This window comes from Dipodomys spectabilis, unplaced genomic scaffold (genome assembly GCF_019054845.1).
Source record: "Dipodomys spectabilis isolate Male_0828 unplaced genomic scaffold, ASM1905484v1 ptg000408l, whole genome shotgun sequence".
In the NCBI taxonomy this organism is placed as follows: domain Eukaryota; kingdom Metazoa; phylum Chordata; class Mammalia; order Rodentia; family Heteromyidae; genus Dipodomys; species Dipodomys spectabilis.
The window spans coordinates 1,967,979-1,992,176 of NW_024871085.1; the positions used below are offsets into that span (position 1 = coordinate 1,967,979).

The 24,198-nt window shown below is 41.7% G+C and overlaps 1 protein-coding gene across 1 annotated transcript; it reads right to left on the reverse strand.

The window, feature by feature from the left end:
* On the reverse strand, positions 1-23,438 carry LOC122096961 (chromodomain Y-like protein). Its single transcript, XM_042667421.1, is given in 7 exon segments — positions 1-80; positions 8,279-8,396; positions 11,448-11,508; positions 11,510-11,583; positions 17,443-17,650; positions 22,980-23,155; positions 23,256-23,438. Coding segments are annotated over 7 exon segments (900 nt in total).
* Positions 23,439-24,198: the final 760 nt, after the last annotated feature.

Here is a 24,198-nt window from a genome sequence, read left to right on the forward strand (position 1 = left end):
CTAATCTACTTCAGCTTTAAGACCTGAAGGTAAACTTGATAATTCTCTTTGTTGAGTGATATAAGCTTTTCCAAGTGACTCTGAACAAAATGTAATAAAAATTTAAGAAGACTAATTTACAAACAACAAAGATATTTTGGATCTTTTGTTAAATAGATTTTCAAAGATGCAAACAAAAACTTCCAGAATCCCAGTAAAGAAAGAACACGTTTAATGGACATATTTCTTCTATTTATTTAACATGACAGTTATAGCTTTTAGTCAGTTGGTAAAATATCAAGTGTTTAAATTAAATTATACATATTGTCAATTCTATGTGCCATTCTATGATTTTATTTGTATTTTTTAATTGGACAAATTTATGGGGCACGGAAGGACAGTTCAGCACATGTACATGGTTGTCATGATTAAATCAAGATAATTTGCATTTCTATATCATTAATTTTTTTGGAAACTAATGTGTAATTTTTTGGGTAAAATTTTGAAGAAACCTCAAAAGCAAGACATGGTTATTCCCCTTCAAATGTTATTTCCCTTGAAAAATTCTTTAATTTTATTGCCAAGGTGATGTACAGAGGAGTTACAGTTACATAAGTAAGGTATTATATTTCTTGTTGAATATTGTTATACCCTCCCTCCTTTCTCTCCCACTTCTCCACCTCTCACTACCCCCCACAACTTATGAAATTCATTTCCAACATATTGTCTCATGAGTATCACTGTTGCGTAGGTTTGCTCTTTGTCTTTTTTCTCACCATTTTGTTGTTCCCATTCCCTATTCAGGTAAACGTACATACAATACACAGATTACCGAAATCAAATAGAGTGACAACAAGGGATAAACCATAGGGAAAAGTTAAAAGAAAAAATCATAGCACCTTAAAAAGAACACCGACAAAGAAAAACCTCGTTTCCACATCTTGGAATTCATTTCACTTAGCATCATCTTATATGGTCCATATGTACATAGCTATTGAGCTGTTGTGATCCTCTTTTAGGACTATACTAGACACACACTAGTTATTACCAATGAGGGAAACCGTGGAGTCTGTTTCTGTGGATCTGTCTGACCTCATTTAATATGATTTTTTCCAACTCTTTCCATTTCCTTACAGATGGGGAGATGTCATTCTTTCTGATGTGGGCATAGAATTCCATTGTGTGTATATTCCATATTGTCTTGAGGGGCATCTGAGATGGTTCCACATCTTACCTATAGATCATTAATTTTTTAAGTTTGTTTAGCCCATATGGTACATATTTGTGGCATATGGTCTTATATTTCAATGCTTGTGAACAATATGTACTGATTATGTTCTTATTACTTTGTATTAGGAACCTTCAAATTCCTCTTTGCTGGTTATTTGTAAATATTGACTATCTGGTTGTTATTATTGTTTTGTAAATTATATTTTCTTAAAAGAATAGCTTTATATAAAAGCAAAGTTGGAAAAATAACCCAGAGTTACAAACAACCAGACATTCCTGCCCAGGGTGGCACTGAACCACGATCCTCAGATCTCAGCCTCCTGTGTAGCTAGCATTATAGATATGAGCCACTGGCACCTGGCTAAAAGTTCCTATTTTTGGTAACAAATTAGTTTCTTTTAAAAAAATTGTATGTGTGTGTGTGTGAGAGAGAGGGGGGGGAAGGAAGGAGGGAGAGAGAGAGAATGAAAGAGAGCATTGCTGCCAAAAAGTATTATTGAAGAATATAAAAACATTAATGGCTAATAAGATAGTAATATATTTAAAGCACATGGAAGTGGTGGCATCACTGTTTCTCTTTTCTGAACCCACAGTGCCTGTGCCTCCTCAGAGTTGTCCTGATCTGTTTTGTTGTGCAGGAGACAGCATAACTGGCCAATGTTCCAGATTGCAGGCCGCGGCCACTGCCTCCAACCTTTCTCCACCACCCGCTGAGCCGTGAAGAAATAGTGTGTATCAAATTTGTCTTGTTTGAGCTTAATTAATTTTATCAGTGTGCATACTATTTCCTGCTCCTGAAAAGAAGTCTCAGTTACATATTCCCTGGAAAGGGTCAGGAGGAATGGGCTTATCACGGATTGCCTTCCAACATCGCCAACATATTCCTGAGAGATCTTCACACCACCCTGCACATGGAAGTCCTCACACTCATTCTCCTTCATTTGAATGCATCTGTGATAACTTTAAATTCAGTGAGTATGCAGTGTAAAAACTCAATGTAATGCTTTGATGACAAAATGAGCCACAGGTAATCACCCACATTTTCACTGTGTTAGCTATCTCTTTGATGAGAAAATAATCTTGCCATGCAGATGCAGATCACTTATACAAGATGTTTGCCGACAATTCTTGTTGTTATATTGCATTTCTCTTCCTCCTCCTGTCTCCTCTCCTCCTCCCCCAGTCTTTTTTCCCTCTTCCTTCACTCCTCTCCTCTTCTTCCTTCCTTTCTTCCCCTCCTCCTCTTTCTCCTGATCTACCCTTCCTCCTCTATTTTTGTTTCCCTCCTCTCATCCCTTCCTCCTCCTTTTCCCGTTGCTCTCTTTCCTCCTCTTTTTCAATTTCTTCTACTTCTTTATGATCCTGGGGCTTGGACTTAGGGCCTATGCTCACTCAGCTGATGCTCTGCTGCTTGCTACAAACCTCCAGTCTGTACTTCATTTCAATGACACTCTATTTCTGATTTTTTTAAAGTAGAAAACCCAGCAAAGACTTTTGATTCAGGATTTAATTCATTGTATATATTCTACACCATAAATATGTGATGTTTCATACATTGTAGCTAATAGGTTTTGATTATGCTTTGGGCTTCTAATGTGATCCTGTGTTATTCCCAAATTAATGAATTTGGTTACTTTGCATCTTGCACAAGTACTTCCATATTGTTCCCATTTTAATGAACTGTCACTTTATGGTAGCATCACAGTAACACTAATCCAAGGATTGCTGGGGATCAGAAGATTAAGTCCAAACAGGAAAATCTATGAGATATGTATCTCCAATTAACCACTAAAAAGCCAAAAGAAGACCTGTGGCTCAGTGGTTACTGCCATCCTTGCACAGAATAAGCAGATGATAGGATCCAAGGCCTGAGCTGAAGACCTGTAGTGGGTACATGTTGGGAGCCGACAGAAAAGCTCAAAGGTCATCTTGACCCTTGTGCTCACTTGAAGTCACATACAAGAAACTGGCTTACTTGAATAACACCAGGTGCCTGGGATTGCTTTGCTATGTCTGCAGAGTTTGTTTTACATTCAACCAGTTGACCTTGTCTAGTTTTTACTGTACTCTGTTTTTACCAAAATTTTTCTTATTTTTGTGGACTGTAGTAACCTTATATTACCTCTTGACTTCTAACAGTATATATTAGGAAAAGTTAAAAATAAACGGTGCTTCAGTCTTGAAATGCAGACATCTTGACCCCATCCTTTGTCTTATGTCTTTTTTTTCCCTCATCCTCGCCCCCTAAATCAGGATTCCTTTTCATTGCTGGCAGGCTCCGGCAGGTACACACACACACACACGCACACACACATACACAAACACACAATTTCCCAGCTAGAGCAAGTAGAGTATCTGTTTTCCCAATAACATGTCTAAGTTTCTATCCTATGTGTTTGGACACTTTTGAAAGCTTCATCATCACTTTTCCTAATTTGAATAAATGACTCCCTGTTCACTATTTTTTATTCCTGGTTGGAAAATATTTTAAGCCACTTTTTCATGTAGAAAATTGAATTTTCTCCAACACGGTTACTCTCTTGGATTGTAAGAACATAAATAATTGTGTCTTTAATATTAGCTCATTAATTAAGTTAAATGCTTCTGTCAAGAGTTAAAATGTTGCTCAGTGGGAAGAGTTTGAAGTCACTTGTCTGAATTTGGAAGGTCGAGTGAGAGTTGCAGAGAAGTCTAAGGTAGTTAAGACAGAAGACAGATGAAAAGAAAAAGAAAATGAATTTCAGACTCCTCTTCAGACTAGTTATCTTTCACAGGCTTGCACTTGAAATCGGTATGAAAAGTCTTGCTCATTATCAAGCACTCTCCCCACTGGGGCACATTTCCAAGCCCTGAAATAATTCATTAGTGAGGAGCATCCCTAGAGGTTGAAATCAGGGCCTATACTCTGTCCTTGAGGTGCTTTTTTTCAAGCATTCTAGCACTTGAGCCACAATTCCATTTCTGGCTTTTGGTAGTTACTTCAAGCTAAGAGTCTCAAAAACTTTCATGCCCAGGCTGGCTTCAAACTCTGACCCTCAGATCTCATCTTCTGAATAGCTAGGGTTTTATGTGTGAGTCACACCCACCAAAAGCCAGTCATTTCAATTTGACTCCTATTCCTAATAAGTCTCTAAAACACACACACACACACACACACACACACACACACACACACAAAGTTGAGCTATTGCTCATGTGTTATAGAGAATGTTAACCTGGAGCAAAAATACCCTGGGATAGTGGCCAGGCCCTAAGTTCAAGTGCTAGAAGCAACAGAAAAATAAATTCATTAATGAAAATTTAACAATGTCAAACAAAAAATAAAAGGAAATTTGGAAGAAAAGAGGCATTAAGGGGGTGGGGAGGCCTGGCTAAATTAGTAGAGCCATTGAATGAAAGCATAAGGTGGCCTGTGGGAGTCCTGGTCCTAGAGGTAAAAATATGGGGAAAAAAAGGAATTAAGGCTTCTAAAATGAGACAGGAGGTGGTGGCTCACATCTGCAATCCTAGCTATTTAAAATCAGCAATCTGAGGATCTGGATTCACAGTCTGCCCAGAAAGAAAATCCTCCTCCAACCAGCAGACAGGCAGCAGCAGCTCTATGCCTGCAGCACAGCTGGACCCTGCCTAGCTGCAGACAACCTTCCCCAGCCAACCTAGAACCAAAGACAAAATCCAAGCCTTCCCCAACTGGATTCAGAGCCTAGAAGCACGTTCTTTGCTCCAGGTACCCCATGGTTTGCTGCTTTACGGCAACATGTGGAACAGACCCTTACATCAAGACTTTACTCTACCTTAACTTGCTGGCTCCTTAGGTCTAGGTGCCCAGCCCAAGCTCCCTTCCTGCCCTACAGAGGCAGAGACATCAACCTTATTCTTAGCTCCTACATCACCTGCCTCCCTGGAGCACTAGATGCCCCTGCAGAAAATCAACTCCTGACTCACTTTCCCACTGAAGCCGGGGTTTGGGAGCATCTTTAAGTTTCCATAAACCCAGCAGTTTCTTCCTCCTCCCCATCTCGCTTGGCCTGCCCCTGCTGTAAGCCAGATGGTGAAGGTGTGGGGTGGCAGGACCCACACATGCCCTAGTCAGAGCAGGACTCCAGCTTGGTACCTAGTGCTCATGCTCATTTGCTAATGCTCAGCAGTCTTAGTCACTCCTCAAAGCCCTAAACATTTTAATGTATTTATTTAATTGGGAAAGGCAGTCCCTGAGATAGAATTAATGATCACTGTGCTTCTTTTGCTCAAGGCTAGCACTCTACCACTTGAGCCACAGTTCTACTTTTGGCTTTTCTACTAATTTCTGATAAGAGACTCACAAATTTTCCTGTCCAGGCTGGCGTCAAACTGTGAGCCTCAGATCTTAGCTCCTGACTACCAAGTTTATAGGTGTGAGACACCTACAGTGGAAAGCCATTATTTATTTATTTATTTATTTATGTCTCAGAGCTTGAACTCAGGGCCTGGGTGGTGTTCCAGCACTATTTTTGCTCATGGCTAAGACTCTACAATTTTGATCCACAGCTTCACTTTCACTTTTATGGTGGTTAATTGGAGATAAGAGTCTCACAGACGATTCTATCAAGGTTGGCTCTGTCTCACAGACGATTCTATCAAGGTTGGCTCTAAAGTGCAATCCTTAGCTTCTGTTTAACTAGGATTAGACACATGAGTCAACAGTATCCAGGAAACCAGATATTTAAAAGATAGTCTCTTATTTCCAATAACCCAACAAGGAAAATAAGCCAGAAGTTAAGCTGTGGCTGAAATGTTATTGTGCAGTTTCCTTGAACAAAAATGGTCTAGGATGGGCACCAGTGGCTCATACCTGAGGTCTGAACATCATGGTTCAAAGCCAGCCAGGGCCGAAAAGTGTGTGAGACTCAACTACAATTAACCACCAGAAAACCAAAAGTAACACTGTAGCTCATGTGGCAGAGCTCTTGCATTGAGCTGAAGAACTGAGGGACAGTTCCCAGTCTCAGAGATCAAGCCCCATGACCAACAAAAAAAAATGGTCTTGGACATGGCCAGGGCCTGAATTCATGTCTTATCTAGAACCAAAAACAAAATAAATAAATTCATTAAAAAATTAAAATACAAAACTGTAAAATAAAATATATGTTGAAAAAAATAGACATTAAGGGAGTTGGGAGGTATGACCAAGTTGGCAGAGAGCCAGCCATGAGATGAAGCCTAAGGCAGCAGCAACACTGGCCTCTCCCACACAATCTTTTTCCTCATTGACTACTTGAGCTGGGGACTGGGGGCATTGGTACTATTCCCCAAAACCAGCAGCCTCTTCCACTGCCAGCAAGTCAGGCCAGGCTGCCCATCTGCTTAGTCAGAGAAGGCTGGAAGAGGGAGGAATGGAGGCAGGGCCTGCTTATGCTCTGTGACCACCCCCCAGTTATTATTATAATGTCTGTTTCTTTGATTTTACTTTCTGTTTTTTCTTCTGGTCTCAAACCAGGACTTGAACTCAATACTTGCCATTTTCACTCATTGACTAGTGCTCAATTGACCAAACCACAATCTCCAACAATTAGAGATATTTGAATTCTGGTTTGGGTGCTGTCCCTGTGCTCCTTGTATTAAATGTTAGAACTCTGGCATTTGAACTTCAGCTGCACTTCTGGATTATTGTCATTAATTTGACATAAGAGTCTCAGACTTTTCTGCCCAGGCTGGCTTCAAATGGGAACATTCAGATCTCAGTGTCATTAGTAGCTAGGAGTATAGGTATGAGTCAACTGCACCAGCAATCCATAGTTTTTTGTTTTGTTTTGTTTTGTTTTTGTTGCTTTTTTTATTTTTTGATTTTGGCTTTTGGTTTTTGTTTTTGCCAGTCCTGGGGCTTGAACTCAGGGCATGAGATCTGTTCCTGAGCTTCTTTTGCTCAAGGCTGGTGGTCTAACACTTGGGGCAAAGTGTCACTTCGGGCTTTTTCTGTTATGTGGTACTGAAGAATCGAACCCAGGGCTTCATGCATGGTAAGCAAGCACGCTACAAATAAGCCACATTCCTAGGCCCCCAGTCCATGGTTTTATTGAAACTCTTAATTTCTAAAGAATCATCAAGATAAAAAAGGTAAAAAGGAAGATGAAACAAGTCTTAAGCTGTAGGCTGGTGGTTTGAACCTGAAACCCTTGATTCTGAGGAGAGTGAGAGCTGAAGGATATGGGTTACAAGCTATCAGGAACAGCCTAGATTTTGAGAAATGATTTGGAAGATCACCAGCATAAATTATAGTAGAAGTCGGCTGCTGCTAGCTCATGACTACATATGTCTAGAGGTTGCATCTGAGAACCGCCATTGGAGATCACTTCTGGCTGGAAATTGCATGAGGTTTGAAGACTCCAATAAAGATACAAAGGCAAGAAAAAAATGAGACCTTATCTCTGGGTTCATTTCATTTATCTGACCATTTCTGCTTGTGTCAGACATATATTAATTATTGCAAATAAGGGAAACTATGGGACGTGGTGGGGATGGGATGAGGAAGAGATGGGAATGGATGGTAAGGAGGAGGCAACAATGCTTGATATGAAATGTACTCATTACCTTGCCCATGTAATTGTAACCCCTCTCTACGTTATTCTCTCTCTCTCTCTCTCTCTCTCTCTCTCTCTCTCTCTCTCTCTCTCTCCCCCCCCCTCTCTCTCTCTCTCACACACACACACACACACAAGATACAAAGGCAAAAAGTAGGGATGTGGGCAAAAAGAGATGATGGCCAGAGCCCTTGTCTGGACTTCAGTCTCTTAGAATAGATAAGAAAAAAATGAACCAAGAAAGAAAAATGGAGTGGAAGTATGACTGATGATGTCCTGGGTTACAAAATACAGTAATGTAAAAATGAAGCTAAAGCCCAACAACAAAGGAATAAATTTATTTCTTATAGGTATATAGAGATATATTTAGTGAGAGTATAGGACGAATGTCAAATGTAAAAAATGCTACAAAGGATCTTTTTTACTCTTTCTTCTTTGGTTCTAGATGAGGACTTGAACTCAGGACCTGACCGTTTGGTTCATTGGCTATCAGTCTACCAACTGAGCCACACCTCCATCACCACATTCAAATGGTCTCAGCTTCTCATACTTCTGTTCAGCAGCACAGGCATCCTTTCGAGTGCCCACTGGGTTTGTATGTAACTTTCCAATGACGGCTCCAGCTGCAGCCTCTTGAAGAGGTAGGGATCATTAGGGGCCCACTGCAAAATCTCTTCTAAGCTGAGTGGGGTGCCTCTTGACTATGCTCTTGCTATAGAGGAAGCGAGGTGTGTGGGTGATGGTAGGAAGGCAGCTTAGACAGGGGGAAAAGAAACAACAAATTTTCCTTGTCAAATGACTCCAGGGCTTAAGCGACCATTATGTGTACTTACCTTCCAACCACTGGGCCTCTGGACTGACCACTCTCAGCCCTCAATCCTCAGTTTGTACCGCCACAGCAGTCTGGACGTTGGCTTCAGGATACCCAACTTTTCGTTGCTCTGTGCATGCTAATTGAGCTCCCCATGAGCACATGAGTTCCAAAGGTTGCAGTGACCATGCTGTAGCCCTTCGGGTTTCAGGCTGTGACTGTAGCCACTGTTGCAGCCTCCCCTACATTTACTGCTGCCTTTTTTTGGCTTTTTGCCTTCATCCCTGGCCTGTCAGTGCCAAAATGGTTCTCCAGGAGAACCCTTCCACCCATGTACCAAATGTACCCTGGACTTCCAGTGACTCCTGGTGGTCAATAGGACCTACATGACCACAAGAAGAGCCTGACTATAAATGTTACACACAGACATAGAGAACTAGTACGATGGCTTGACATTCAAGGCCACTGAAAATGGAGGTTTGATCCCCATAAATTTTGCTTCACTATGAATTTTATATTTTCACACTGAACAATATATAATTTCCTTGTGCTTCCTTTATTGGGTTTTGTCTTATTCTTTCCAAAGAATTATTCTAGCACGAGCTGATACCATGTCTATGGTGATGGCACCAACAGACCCAAGAAGAAAAGGAAGTGGGACATAGAGTATCCATGCTTTCAATAAGAGTCCACCACAGGTCAGAAGTGCAAGTCTTAGGACAGTGAGCACAGCTGCCACCCTCCCTCTCTGAAGCATGGCTCAAGTTTGGAGAAGGATTTCAGGACACCTGAAATATTGAATTATCTCCGAGACCAAAGAAACAACCACATCTAGTACATTGAGCTCACAAATATACCATGGAGTTACAGTGAAAATGATCACTCAGATGAAGACAGGACACTGTTTAAAATGCAGAGAAACAATGGGAATGGCACTAGAATAGGCAAGAATACTTTGTGTGCCGATGATAAGGACAAGGGAGATGAATTGCAGTTGATTAGCTGGGAAATGGATAGTGACAGAGAAAAAACTTAGTAAAGGCAATGAATGTGAAGACGGAGAGGGTGCCATGGAAATCTCAGATGGTGCTTCTCATGCAAGTAGTTTTTCTTTAGCAAGTGATGATAGGAAACCTGAGCTTCATAAGGCAAGACCTTGCTTTATTGCCAAGCTGGACTAAAATTGAAGATCTTCCTGCCTCAGGTTCCTGAGTTCTGGAATTACAGTTATGCCCTACCACAGTCCTGTTTGAAACATTTATCTTTTATTCTAGATTATTGCCTTTTTTCACCTGTGACCTTCATAAGTCTCACTTCGACATTTCTGGACCTTGCCATGAGCATGTGACTGTTTGGATTATGAGGAAAGGATCATTCCAACAGCTTCCCATACTGAAATACCTACCTTGGGTACCTGTCAACTCACTGTGCTCATCTGGCCTGTGTGGAGACTGTCCATTCTGCTCTGCTCCTTAAGAGGTCTGCCAGATTCTCATTTGTGTACCAGAAGAACACAGAGGTGAAGGGTTTAAGATGGCAATGAAAAAGAAGAAATTTACTTCTATGAGACTTCTGTTAATTGCCTTATTTTGGTTGGTCATGTTTACCTTGCTCACAGATTACATTCTTTTCATGGTATGATGGAGTAATACATTTATATTCTTCAGCATTTAAGTTCAGTTGTTTGTTTTCATTGAGACAAACTTCTGAGAAAGAACAAATAACCTCATGCTCATTTCCAGAAATGTATGTTTATGTTTTCATATTCCCTTGTAAGAAAATAATTCTTGGTCTGGAAAGTCAGGAACTAGAAATAGATTAAAACTTTTAACAAGACACATTTATTTGTGATGTCAGTAGGCTTTGGATTTTTAGTCTCAAAAATGTGTGTGACTATGTTTAGTCTGGCCCACTGCAGTGAGAGCACCCTTCTTTCTAAGATATTAACAAGTGAATGGATTGCCTGACACACTTTTGGATTTTTTTTTTTCTTGCAGACTATTAAACATTTCCTTAAAGGAAAAAATATTTCACTATTTCTGCTCTTCATAGAGTCCATTATATTTCAGTTAATTCATCTGTCAGCATTAGCATACAACCCAGTGTATTTGCTTCTGGAATTAGTGGAGCATTGTAGCTGCCACAAATAAGGGAAACCATGCAGCCTGTGTTCTCTGAGTCTGGATTACTTCCCGTAATATAATACTTTCCCAGTGTTTCCACTTTGTTACAAATGGTATTTATCATGCTCTCCGATGGATGAGTGGGATTTCTGTGTGTGTGTGTGTGTGTGTGTGTGTGTGTGTGCAACTTCATACATATATACCACATTGTATCAATCCATTCATCATTTCAGGGTTTTATATTTATTGGAAAGTGAGACACATGATCCTTATCACCCTGTTTGTGGGCAGAGACATAAGCTCTTGGGGCAAAAGTCCTGAGCCTTGTTGCCCATTTTTTATGGCCTTAAGTGGCAATAGCCGATCAACTATTAATTTATTCATTTTTGTAAGTTCTGGGGCCTGAACTCAGTGCTTGTGCACACTAACACTTGAGCCACAGAAACACTTCTGACTTTTTTCTGGGTCTGTAGTTACTGAGGAATCGATCCCAGGGCTTCATGCATACTAGGCAAGCACTTTATCACTGGGCCACCTTCTCAGCCTAAGATTTTATTTTTTAAACTAACATGTAAAAGAACCAACTAAGGGAAAAAACAAATTGTTTAAATAGGGATACAGATGTATAAGATGTTTTGTCAAAAAATGAACTTTACAACTTTGGTTGGGGGGGGTGAAGGGGAAGAGGAAGGGATGGGAAATAAAATAAACAACAAAAAAAACATGAAGGAAAAAAGAACCAACTACATGAACAACTGTATTACAGGAAGCAAGCTCCTTGATTAGAACCATGACATCCTTGGCCAGAAACCTGGGACATCAGGCATTTTCCATATATCTCCTGTGCGGTGAGCTTCCATCCACTGATCAACATTTCATTGGCCTGAAAGAAAGCAGAGTGATGTGATGTGAAACATGATGCAAGCAGACAGAGGGGGCCTCATTCCTCAATGTCAACATTGAGGATGGGTACTCACAAACCCCCGATCCTGTGGGGGGGGGGTGCTAGTAGACACCAAGTATGAATTGTGTGGGGTCATGATCCAATTTGCAGATGGGCTGGGTGATTAAGAGAAAGACATAACCTCATTGATAATCCAAAAATATGAACTAAAAAAGGTCTGCTTTGGTTTGAGGTTATTATTTTAACTTCCTTTATCTGCACTCTGTCCTCTAATGCCAGCTCCCATGTGTGAACTCTTCATATGCAAGACAATGAGCCATTAATAATGCCAAGTAATTGTTAATCTTATGGAAGTGAACCAGGCATGGAATGGCTCTCTGGGGTTTCTTTTCCTCTCTGAGTTACGAAAAGTGACTTGTTCCTGAGACACAGAGCCCATGTTCTAATGGCTGAGGCTCTTCCTGCTGGATATCATCTTAGACATCACGTTTCACCATATGGATATAACTATAAGAGACAAAGCAGCCAGGACTTTGATGTTCCCAAAATTATTGTCATGCGGGGTGAGTCTGACACATGACTTCGAATGATTGCATGAAGGAAGTGAACATTCTTTTGTTTTTACAACATGTAATAGTGTATACATCAATGCAAGCTTATTCACATTACACTGGCTTTAATTTTGTACCAGGTTTTCATTTTGGTTCCAGAGGAAAGTGTGTGGATTGCACCATTCCAGCAACAGGCTCCCAGATGCTCATGAAGTGTGAGGAGGGGAGAATGGGTTGAAATGATGACTTCCTTCTGTGTTTCCCTGGCAGTGCTGAAAACCAGACCCAGGGCTTCTGGGCTTCAGGTAAACAAGCAGTGGATAGAGTCTCCCTTCTCAAGAGATGCAATCTTCATGAAAATTGCCCAGAGGGTACTACAGTTTCCACTGCTTTTTTAATTCCACACAGTGCCCAGAGCACATGAGCAAATGCTGGAGGGCACAGGTGTGGCTGACTCACCACCCTTCAAGAGAAGCAAGCGGGATGAAAACAGTTGCAAGGAACCTGTTCCTCAGCAGAAAGCCTTGCAAGATTCCACAACATCACCCTAAGTGAGGCTGGCATTTAAGCACAGTCTTGGACAGGTCATGAGCTTCTGAAAATTGTGGAATGTCCTGCTTAGCCACAGGTTGACAAAGTAACATCTTAGGGTAAAAAGATGGTGTATAAGTAAACACTTATTGGAAATCTCACTAAACATTGTTCTTTTTATTAACTCGGTGCTTCAAGGCAGAAAAGTGAGAGTGGATAAAGGAGAGGGGCCCTAGGACCACTGAATTTGCCCATCTTAGAGCATCATTTTCTTTCTCAACATACACTAGAGAAACCACATCCTAGTCCCTCCAGTCAAGCAGGAGGTATATTCTCAACACAGTATATGGCAACATGTTCAGGTCCAGAGAACCCAGTGATAGTGGTTCCACTCTGTTCTCCTCAGTCACTTTTCTCTTTTTTTAAGATAGGGTCTAAGTAGGCCTTTGGGCTAAGCTACATGTGTATGCGGATCATAGGCACGTACCCCATGCCTAGTCTCATTACTACTTTTTATGTTTTCTGCCCTTGTCAGTCAATAGCTCTAACATGGCTCTCTACCATTTGCCTTTATTCATGCCCTTACCTGGTTCTCTTCATCTGGTCTCACTGGAGCCATCTGTTTCTAGCCATCATACTGGTATGGTGGCCCGTCTTGCTTCTTTCAAGCTAGCTCCATACACATCTGTTTGTTACTAGGGAGTCATTCCTGACTTGTGCTTTTCTCTTTTCCAAATGGCTGGATGTGCAGGACAATGAAAGGAATTCCTGAATTTTCCCAAGAGTGTGAATGACTGATTCAAGGCTGTTAACCGTTTCCCACTTAAATGCACAAGCAGTAGGCCAGGATTGGTGGCTCACACCTGTAATCTTAGCTACTAAGGAGGCTTAAATCTGGAGGATGGTGGCTCCAAGTCCAGCCTAAGCAGAAAAGTCTTGAGATTCCACCTTCAAAATAATCACAAAAATGGCTGGAAGTATGGCTTAAGGTGATCATACAATCTGAGCAACAGCTGTCATACTATAGGTCACTTTGTGCTTCGTGTAGCACAGGCTCTTTAGTCCCAGGTCTGTACTAATAGCCTCTCTTCAATTCCAAATTTGTGTATGTGTGTGTATGTGTACAATTTCATGCACTCATGCACTTTTTGTGTACACTGAATATTAATCAAGGTGCAGGTGCTTATACTACAGAGACTTCAAACAAATTTGAATCTTTCTAAACACAATGAACTATCAAGAATTCTACCACTGTCAACATTCAGTACAAAGATTCCACTTCCAAAATGCCATTTGGCTAGATGGTGTTTATCCAAATTTACTTAGTCTTTCCTCTACTTTACCCTCATCCTCCCATACCATTGCACATCCACACACTCCCCAGATTATTGCTTGCAATGATCATAACCTGTTCCTGAAATAAGGATTCTTTAGTGAAAGAATTAGCATTTAATTGTTAGCAAGTCAACTTCTTCAGTAATAACTCACAATGAGCTTAAAGATCTACCATTAATTTGGTCGGGCCAGGTGCACACAGCATAGTAAAATGGACAAAACAGCATTTCAATGTCAGGTGGAGCACTATGGGACCTACCCCCATTCTGTCATGTGCTTAACATGGTCCTCACATGTGAGGGCAGAATACCTTCTTGTCCTTGTGGGACTCTTGGATTTCAAGGAAGCAGGAGGCTGAGACTGAGCCCAAACTTTACACTTCTCAGTTTGCTGGCCAAGTTTCAGAAAAACTTAATAATCTGCCCAAGGAAGGTATGTCAGGTTACAAGTGAAGAAAAGACAGGAGCCTAAAACTTGGCATGGAATTTCTGAGAAGACACCTTTATACTAAGAATTTTAGCTTTTAGAAATGGCTCAGGATTGGTTGTGTTCAGAGAGTGTGGGCATGCAGGCCAATGAGGGGACTGGTAACTTTTTACACTATCATCCTATAGTGACAAAAAAGAAAATAACCCCAAATGGGGCTGCACTGGACATTTAATTGATGTCAAAGTATTGGGTCTGAACAGTACTGGTTGTGAACCTGGACTGCTAGGCGTAGGGTGTAGGATGTGAATTGAGTTATAAATGGAGGGATGAGTTGATGGAAAGAGTTGTCAATTGCAACAGTACATTCACATCTACCAGGGATCTCTCATAAAGGGACAGTACATTCAACTTTATGATCCCATTGACACTGGTCATTCTTGGTTGCTGGCCAATCACTTCCTGGCTTATCAGACAATACACCAAGTGGCCATGGTTTGGTGGGCACAGAGGGCTAGCATATAAAGGTCAGTGAATGCCTGGCATGTTAGCAGGGAGTACCAAGGTTTAGCCACCCTGCACTGCTCATTCCCAAGGTCCTCAGCCTGTTAGCTCCTTGTGGAAAACTCACTGCTCAATGGGAACAGGTGCTGCATTCCAGGCCTCTCCCTCCAGGTCTCAGAAGTCCTCAAAAGGCTGTTCTGAAGTTGTCGGGGCCTAATGCAGGCAAAGCTCAAGTGTTGTAAGCTCCAATTCATAGCAATGATAGGGTGCTGCAGAGCTCTGTAATGTGTTATGCCTCCAAGGGAAGGAGGCCCTGTTGGTACATGGTGCAACAGGGCTTCCTGATCCTCCCTGCCCAACAGCAGCTATTCTGGCTTGAGCAGCACAAAGGGACAGGGCATGAGGCACCCTGGGGACAAGCACCCACCAGTAGAAGGGTGGATAGGGCAGGTACATCTACAGAGAACAGTGCCAGTACTGGGGGGCTGTGTGCTTTTTACAACTTCTCCACATTTCAGTTTTCAAAAACAACTTAGACTTTAGAGTAAGTTTCAACCTATGGAAAATTTACACAAGTGTTTCCCTGGACTACCCCAGCTCTCCCTAGATGCACATGTCATAATCAAAGCCAGAACATTTCCATTGAAGTCATATTAGTCACTAAACACAAACCCCATGCTAACCTCAACATTGCCTCCCTCTGCCTTTCTCTCACTCAGGAGTCTGTCTGGTCCTGCAGATCCCTGCTCTCTTTTCCTTTGAGGAACAAAAGTGCCCACCAAACTTCCATGCTTAGACATCATGAGGGGTTCCACTCAGCATTTGCTGTCTTGGTAGGCATAGATTGAGGGATGTGGAAGGACTCTTCCTCCTTGCCAGGAGTCCACAGAGCAACAGATGCTACAGCCATCTCTGTGCATAACACTGAGACACCGAGGTCCCCAACCTTATACTTGTTCATGGTACACCTGTTAGAAGTCAGTGTCTTGGACTTGGTAGGTAGGTGAGCTACACTACTATTTTGTGCTGGTCATTTTTCAGTTGTGGTCTTGCTTCCTATCCAGGTACATTATAGGGCCTGGACTCACCTATTTTAGGCTTCCTATTGTAGTGAAGTTGATATGCATCCCTAGCTTAAGAGGAGATGTCACCCACCTTTTGGCCTGGACTGGTCCTGAATAATGATAGTCCAAATCTCAGCATCCTAAATAGTTAGGATTGCACAGGCCACTCCCAGCTCCAATGTTCCTTCCTTCTCAACCCTACCCACTCAGCAGTGACTGACAGCTCTCTCTCCTCAGTTACTCTTACCCTCTGAAATTTCAGAGAGGATACACACATTTTCTTCTTCATTGTACTCTCATTGCTCCCAAGACTGCCTGAAATTGTACTGTCTATCTCCTCTCATTGTAGGCTCCCTAAGGAAGTGATACCCCCAGGTCCTGGATGTTTCTGCATGAGGAGGTAGGTCCCAGTGACACAGAGGTAAACGTAGTTATGAACCCCAAAGGGAGGTACTGCTACTCCAGCTGTGGGCTCTCAGTTCCTTCTGCAACTCCCTCAGCTACAGCCATTCTCCATGATATAGTGGTCTTCCAGCACTCCCCACATTGATGGGTATGAAGACAGCATCATGATAATTGGCCAGGCCAAACTATGGGCACTCAATGATGGAGCTAAAGGAGTTTCACTTGTTCCTCTATCCAATCTGACATCCAGTCCCTCCCTTCAACAGAGTGCAATCTCTGTGGATGCCCTTCTCTACCAATTCTCTCAGTCTCTCTCTAGAACTAAGGAACAGGTGTATGTAATTGAGAAAATGCAAATACAATCTCTCATCATGATTGGGCTAATTTCAATAGGGAAAAAATGAACCACAAATTTATACTGAACCCATCTCCTCACTTCTTTTATTTATGCAAGTTTGATCCCTAATTGCTTTTGTGTGTTTGTTGGCAGAGGTGTATTGGTACAGTTGCAGGGGGTGGCGTTGTGAATACTAGGACTTGAACTCAGGTCCCTTGGCTGTTAACCTGGATTATTTGTTCAAGGCTGGCACTCTTACCATTCCAGTCACTGGTCCACTTGTGGCTTTTTCCATTCTAACTAAAATAAGAATCTCTTGGTTTTCTCTGCCTATACTGGCTTCAAACTGCATTTCTGGTATCAGCCTCCCAAAAGGCTAGAATTACAGGTGTGTGTGAGCAACTGGTGCATGGCCTCCCACTGCCACTTTAAAAGGGCAGCTTTTAGCTTGTGAAGTTAGAGAACAATTCTTGATTGAAAACTGGATATCAGTGTGATTTATGCAGATCTGGAGGCTCCTCATGGGAGGAATGGCCTTCCCCTGGGAAGGATCACAGCAGTACATCAACCAAGTACATTGATGAAATGTTCCCAAAGAACACACCGGATACTCTGAGTAGAACAACATCCAAACCATAGGTCCTTAAGACATTGTCTAAAATAATTTTTCAACGAAGGTACTCACAGACACGCCTCCCATAATCTTGGGAAAAATAACATTACAGCCGCCATCTGGATCCTGTCCGGGGGTATAGGGTGATTGGAACCAAGCCTTTTCAATAGCCCAAACCACATCGCAAAGAGGCAATATGGATGCTCCTACTCCAATGGCTGGGCCCTTTACTGCTACAATATTAGGCTTCTTAAACTGAATTAAAGTATTCACCAAGTTTCTAAAGTTAAAAAAGTAAATGGGGAACAAGTAAAAACATTGCATGTGTGAGCAGATGACAAAAATCTATTCTAGATTGCAAGTTGCCAAAGAGAAAATTTGCAAATCATAAAAACTAAGATTTTTTAAAAAGCCTCCTCCAAGAAAATGTAGTCTGTCGATCTACTTGCTGCAGGTTTCAAAGGCTTACCTACAGCCTGGATATCATACAAGGGTGACTGCTGCCACCGGTTGTAGGTTACATAGCCAGAACTGCTTTGGTATTTACAGTGCCTCTAGGACATTCTGATCAATATATGTAGCATTTCCAACTTTCTCTCTTTGAAGACCCAAGCATCACAGTGACTTGAGGGATTTCTTGTGTCCAAGAAAGGGAAAATTTAGAGTGAACTTAGCACCAAGATTGTCTGGTACTGACTGAACGGTTATTGACTAACGGATAAAACCTGCCCCTGCTAGGAGACTTTACACATTGAATCTGGAAACAACAGGTATTTTCTAAGGTCTTATAAACTGGAGTAAATTAACTTAGGGATATGGAGCCAGACTAATTTAAGACATGAGGTTGGAAAGAAAGATCAGCAAGCATCCCGTTGCCGGTATCCCATTATGTGCTGGTGGATGCTACTGCCACAGGAAATTGGAGAGCAAAGCAGCCATGGGGGGAGGTGGTCTAAGCAGGGGACAAAAACTTGCCATAAGGCGCAGCCAATGCTTTGCTGGAGTTTATTTTTACAGGCTTTGTAGTTCCAGGGAGGTTGATGCTATACTATATAGGGAATAAGCTTCTTCCTCAGCCTCCTCCCATAAAGCTGATTCTGTTTTCAAAGGTGGTTTCTTGTTCTGATTTCACGCAGTAGGCCAAAGCATAAATTTATTCCTACCTACATACAAAGTTATTCTTTTTATGTAGTTTGAGTCTGACCACTGAAGAACAACTACAACTTTTCATACACAGAGTTCTAAGCCAGGGCTTGACTGACAACAGTCATTGAGACACTTCCTACTAGTTCTCCGTCCTCTGAATACTATCAAGATGGAATATAGTGCTGCCTCTCCCCTTACCCCCCAACCCCCTACAAGTCCTGAGGGTTGAACTCAGGGTTTTCTGTTTAGTTGACTGGCACTTGGCTATTTGAATCACACTTTCAGTCCTGTTTGTACTAATCACTTGGAGGCTCAATTTTAACAGACTTTTCTAATTGAGCTGGTCAAGATTGTATGGATGGATTTCTGACTTTTGAGTAGCTAGGATTACAGATGTAGACATCTGCCTCCTGCTAGATTATATTGTAATGAGGGAGGTTGGGAGGTTTGTACATAACACAAGACAACAGGGCTTGCAGATGCAGATTCCAGCAACTGGTGTGAGGTGTAGTCCATTAGGTGAGGCTGACCTCATCGCAGCCTTGTCATTTGCCCCCAAGGTTAGTAATGTTTTTGTGTTATGCGAGAATTGATTCCTTTAAATGAGCAAGCTACACTAATTTCTCATGATTCTAAATGAGATATCCCAAGGCATTGTTAGAAAGCTGGGGTTTAATGATAAAACTGTTGTACATAAACACATAAGAATCAAAAACTGTCCACTATTCCATGCTTATCCCATGATATATTTGTACCAATATAAAAAAAAAATTCTGGTCTCAAAAATCTATGAAGAAAATCAATACCAGGTTTTCAATGGGATTGATATAATGTTTTACAGCTGCAATTTATATTTTGCCTGGATTAATAATAATGCCAAATGAAATTATGTCTGTGTCTCAGAGATCCATGCTAAATTCATCAGCAGCCCTGCTCAGAGGAACGGTGCCATGATGGTGTGTGTATTCATTTGTAAACATGAGTTGAACAGGAACTCAGTTTGTTAAAACACAGCCACCCATCAAACTTTGTAGAAATGACCTGTCAGGAGAGACCTCCCCAGGCCACAAAGCTGGAGAAACATGAACTACAAAATTCCAGCTGCAGTGTGTCTTGTGGTAGGAGATTATGATGGACCTAAAGAGGAAGATGTGTAAAACTTTGTTAAGTATATATAGGATTTTGTTTGCTATCCATGGTTCTTGAACATAGGGCCTGGGCACTGTCTCTGAGCCTCTTTGTGCTCAAGGCTAGTGTTCTACCAATTGAGTTCCAACAATACTTCCAGCTTTTTCTGAGTAGTTTATTGGAGATAAGAGTCTCATGAACTTTTTTGTCTGGGCTGACTTCAAACTGCAGTCCTCAGATTTCAGACCCCTGAGTAGCTAGGATTACAGGCATGCACTAGCTGGCTCCTGGTTTTTATATATAACTTTTAAAACTTACAATTAAAGCCCATAATCATTAAAAGATGTAGAATGCAGCATACTCAATTAGTATTTGTTCCCACTGGATTATCTGTGAACTGAGTTAAAGATTTGCCACAAAGTTAGTTTTTGAAGACAGAATTCCTTCTGAGAAGACACTTGAAAAGGTCAGATATTAAGTCAGACCATCACAGAAGGGAGTAGGAATTGTCTAGGAAATCCAGGCAACAAGATCTGAATTAGGTAGTAGTGTGCTGCCTTCCTCAGCATACTCAGCTTTATTATCTGAAAGAGGAAGGATTGAGTGGGAAGAAGTCAAGTTCTAGGGGCAGTTTATGGGTTTGTTTTGCTCTCTCTCTCCAAATTCTCTAATATAGGAATGCTGAGTAATAGCCTCTTCCTTTGAAAACTTCCCACACTATCTCACTGTATCAGGAGAGGATACCTCACTTCTGTGCAGAGGAGCTTGCTTTTGGGTCCTTCAGACTCATGCAGACACCAAAAGCCCAATGCTATAATTGGAACCCAAGCTACTCAGTTTTATCAATGATGTAAGGGCTGTTTCATGACAATGAATCTGCAATCTGGCCATCATCAATTCCAATAGTGGAAATAGCAGCCCCAGACAGTGGACAATGTAAGATATTAGTTGATCTCCATTCTCATTTCCCTTCCCTTCCATTCTGGATATTTGCAACAATGAGGATCTTAGTGTCAAAAAGTTTAAGGAATTTGAAACATGACACCACAGAAAGAAGCAAAAAAAATATACATAGAAAGATGGTTTTGTGTAATGTCCCTCTTAGGCATATAAGTTAATTTAAATAAACTGAGTAAGAAAGAAAAAGGTTTTAAGTGAAACTGCTTTAAATAATTATTTTTTCTGATTCTCCCATATTCCATTAAGAAAAATTCTCATGACAAAAATAGATTCACTCAAAGCAGCAGCAATGCAGGTTTTGCAGAAGCACAATGTTTTTGTTTCCTATAATATCAGCTGAGCCTTCTGTGGGAGCCAGGAGAAGAACATGGCAGTGGGAGGCTAGTAGAAGAAGTAGGAGTGAGGATCTGATGAAAACGTGCATCTAAAATCACCTAAAAGTTCAAGAGATGCGGTTTCTGCTTAAATGTGTGTATCTAACTTTTCTCTTTTTCTAATCCCAGTACTACAAAACTTCAGCCTCTCTCAAGGTCAGAGACTGGACAGTGGAGGAGGGAACAGGCTGGAGAATAGCAGGATTGGTGAGAGAAGCTCCAAGATGCACAGGAGAGGACACAGGTGGTCTCACAGAAAATGTACAAAGTCACCAGAGAAGACAATGGTGTGTGCGTGTGTGTGTGTGTGTGTGTGCGCGCGCGAGTGAGTGCGTATAAAAAGTGAGGCTTAAAATCATGCAACATATCCTGAATTATGGTTCAACAATGAGCAGTGTCCACACATTTATATGAGGTTCTGATTGTCTAGAGCAGAATTATGTCCACTGATTAAGGCTTATAATTTCAGGTCAAGTAAGAAGGCACTGCCTTCTAGTACTATACCACAAAACTCCAATTAGAGAACCCAGAATAACAATGGGATTACAACATTTCAAACCAAATACTTGTGGCTAGGTCTTTCATGCCTGCAATCCCAGCTCTGAGGGAGGTGTATGTGAGGGAAGAGCAATGCCCAAAAATTACTTAAAATACTTAAAGCAAGAAGGGGGCTGGAGGTGTGGTAGAGTGCATGCCTAGTATGTATGAGGCTTTGAGTTCAATCAAACCATAAACTACCAAAAAAACCCCAACAAATGTAAGATGGGCTCATTAGCTGGATTCAGATACCTATGCAAAGAAGCCAAAAATGAATGGCTTCTTTCTTCTGTATAGGAAATATTTAGAGTGGGGCTGGGAAGGTGGCTCATTGGTAGAGTGCTTGCCTTGCATGCATGAGGCCCTGGGTTTGATTCCTTAGCATCACATAAGCAAAAAGAAAAAAGCCAGAAGGGGCGCTGTGGCTCAAGTGGTAGAGTCTTAGCTTTGAGCAGAAGAGCTGAGGGACAGTGCCCAGGCCCAGAGTTCAGGCCCCACAACCGGACCCTGACCCAAAAAGAAATAGTTAGAATTCAGTGAAGATATGAGAAGTGTACAACACAAGTACCATGCAGCTGTACATTATATATATAGCACTCTTACTCAACATGCCTGAGCACTAGCTGTGTTTCACTTAGCCTTAAAATCAGTTATTGGCCTCTGATAAGCAGTCATTTAAGTCAGACTCATAGAAAGAGCAGATGACTTAATTGAGTAACTGAGTTAAATGACAGGCATCTGGAAACAACCTGCTCAAGCTGTGCACAAAGGTAAAGAACCAACACTAGAACTTAAAATTTGTTCATGCCCAGTCCAAGTTGAGATGTATGCAATTGTGGAGCTTTCCTGGCCATTGCAAGCTGCCTTTTCAGATACTAGTCAATGTGCATGCATAGAAAGCCCCCTTACTGTGTGCTCTGCCACAACACTAAGACCATCAGTGTTGTAGGATGACAGGGAAACTCCTCACAGGACAGAACATGGCCATTGTTATCTTGCACAAATAAGAAACCTGTCAAGCTGGGCACCAATGGCCCCTGACTGTCAACCTAGCTACTCAGGAAGTAGAGATCTGAGTATGGCAGTTAAAAACCAGCCTGGACAGGAAAGCCCTTGAGATACTTATCTCCAATAAACCACCAGGAAACTGATAGTGGCACTATGGCTCAAGTGATAGAGAGCTGGCCTTGAGCTGAAGAGCTGAGAGATAGTTCCTAGGCCTAGAGTTCAAGACCCATGGTGAGAAAAAGAACAAAGAAAGAAAGAAAGAAAGAAAGGAACAAAGAGATAAAGAAAGAAAAAGAGACAGAGAGGGAGAGAGAAAGAAACAAAGAAAGAAAAGAAACAAAAAACAAAGAAAGAAAAGAAACAAAGAAAGAACGAGAAAATTGAAAAACAGAAAGAAACCTGTCAAGATGAGAGCTATGGCAAAGTTCCAGCCTCTGCAGATGAAGACATCCTGACCTGGGAGATGGCCCAACGACAGAGGAACTGTTACTTTCTCCTAGTAATAGCCAAAGCTCCCACTGGGCACATACAACTAGCATGGAGCCGATGCCCATCACATGTGTACTGCCACATGTCAGTGTGGCCACAGTGATTAGCAGCCAAGCTGCCAAGTCCCCTCCACTTCCCACCTCCTGGGCACATTGTGGGCCAGCTCAGAAGGAGGTTTCAGAAGAACGTATAGAGCCACGCAGCAAAGCAGTGGTGCAGAAGCACAAAGCACATGTCTCTCACCTCTGAGTTTACAGAGTTATTCTCAGATGATTTTGTGGATAACAAGATGTGAGTGAAGCTGTCTTGCTTCCTGAAAATATCTCTGTATCCATAGGCACTCTTTGTCTGCCTCACACTGAAAGGCAACCACTTGTCCAAAGGCTGGTCTCCTCTGTCGCCAATATATTTCCTTTTCCCAGCCATCTCTCCTTAACAGACATCTGTATGTTGGCTGATAGCACATCCATGAATGGAGATGTACCTGCCAAGGGTTTGAAATCACATTGGTCCGTGATTTCCTATCACCAGTTCTCTTCCACTGTCACCTCAGAATTAGACCAGAAGCTGGTCAGTTCCAGGATTTATCAACACAACGATGTCAATATCAGAACCTTGTCAAAGTCTACTTCAAAATACCTTTCAGTTTCAATCTATGTCTGACAGAAAATCCACCCCATACTTTTTTGGTCTAGGATATGTACAGCTATAAACTGGGAGACTTTTAGAGAATGAAATTAGAGAGAATGGGTCTCCTGGACAAGATCTGCTATAGGTATGACAAGTTGGAAGAAAAAAGAAAACAGCATAAGGAAATATGATTAACAAGGCCAAAGTGGTCAAAATAAATCACTCCAATGCAAGAAGGTTCTTCTGACAAACCTGTTCTTGTAGAGCCATGGCCTGGTATGATGGTGCCACTTTAGACTCTGGTCCCATTAGGGCAACATACATGTCACAGCTTCTTCCTTTGATGGCCTAGGCTCTCTACCAGAGGTTCATCCCCCATTCCTACCTCTGCTTTCTAAAAGGGTACACATATCAAGGGACTCTCTTATTTCCACCTACAAACATTCTACCAGTGTTCCCTCATGACACAACTCCTCAATGCCAATCTGGGTGTTTTGCCTTGACTCCTAATATATCATCTGCAGAGCCTAACATTTGTTACCTTTCCTCCTTTTGG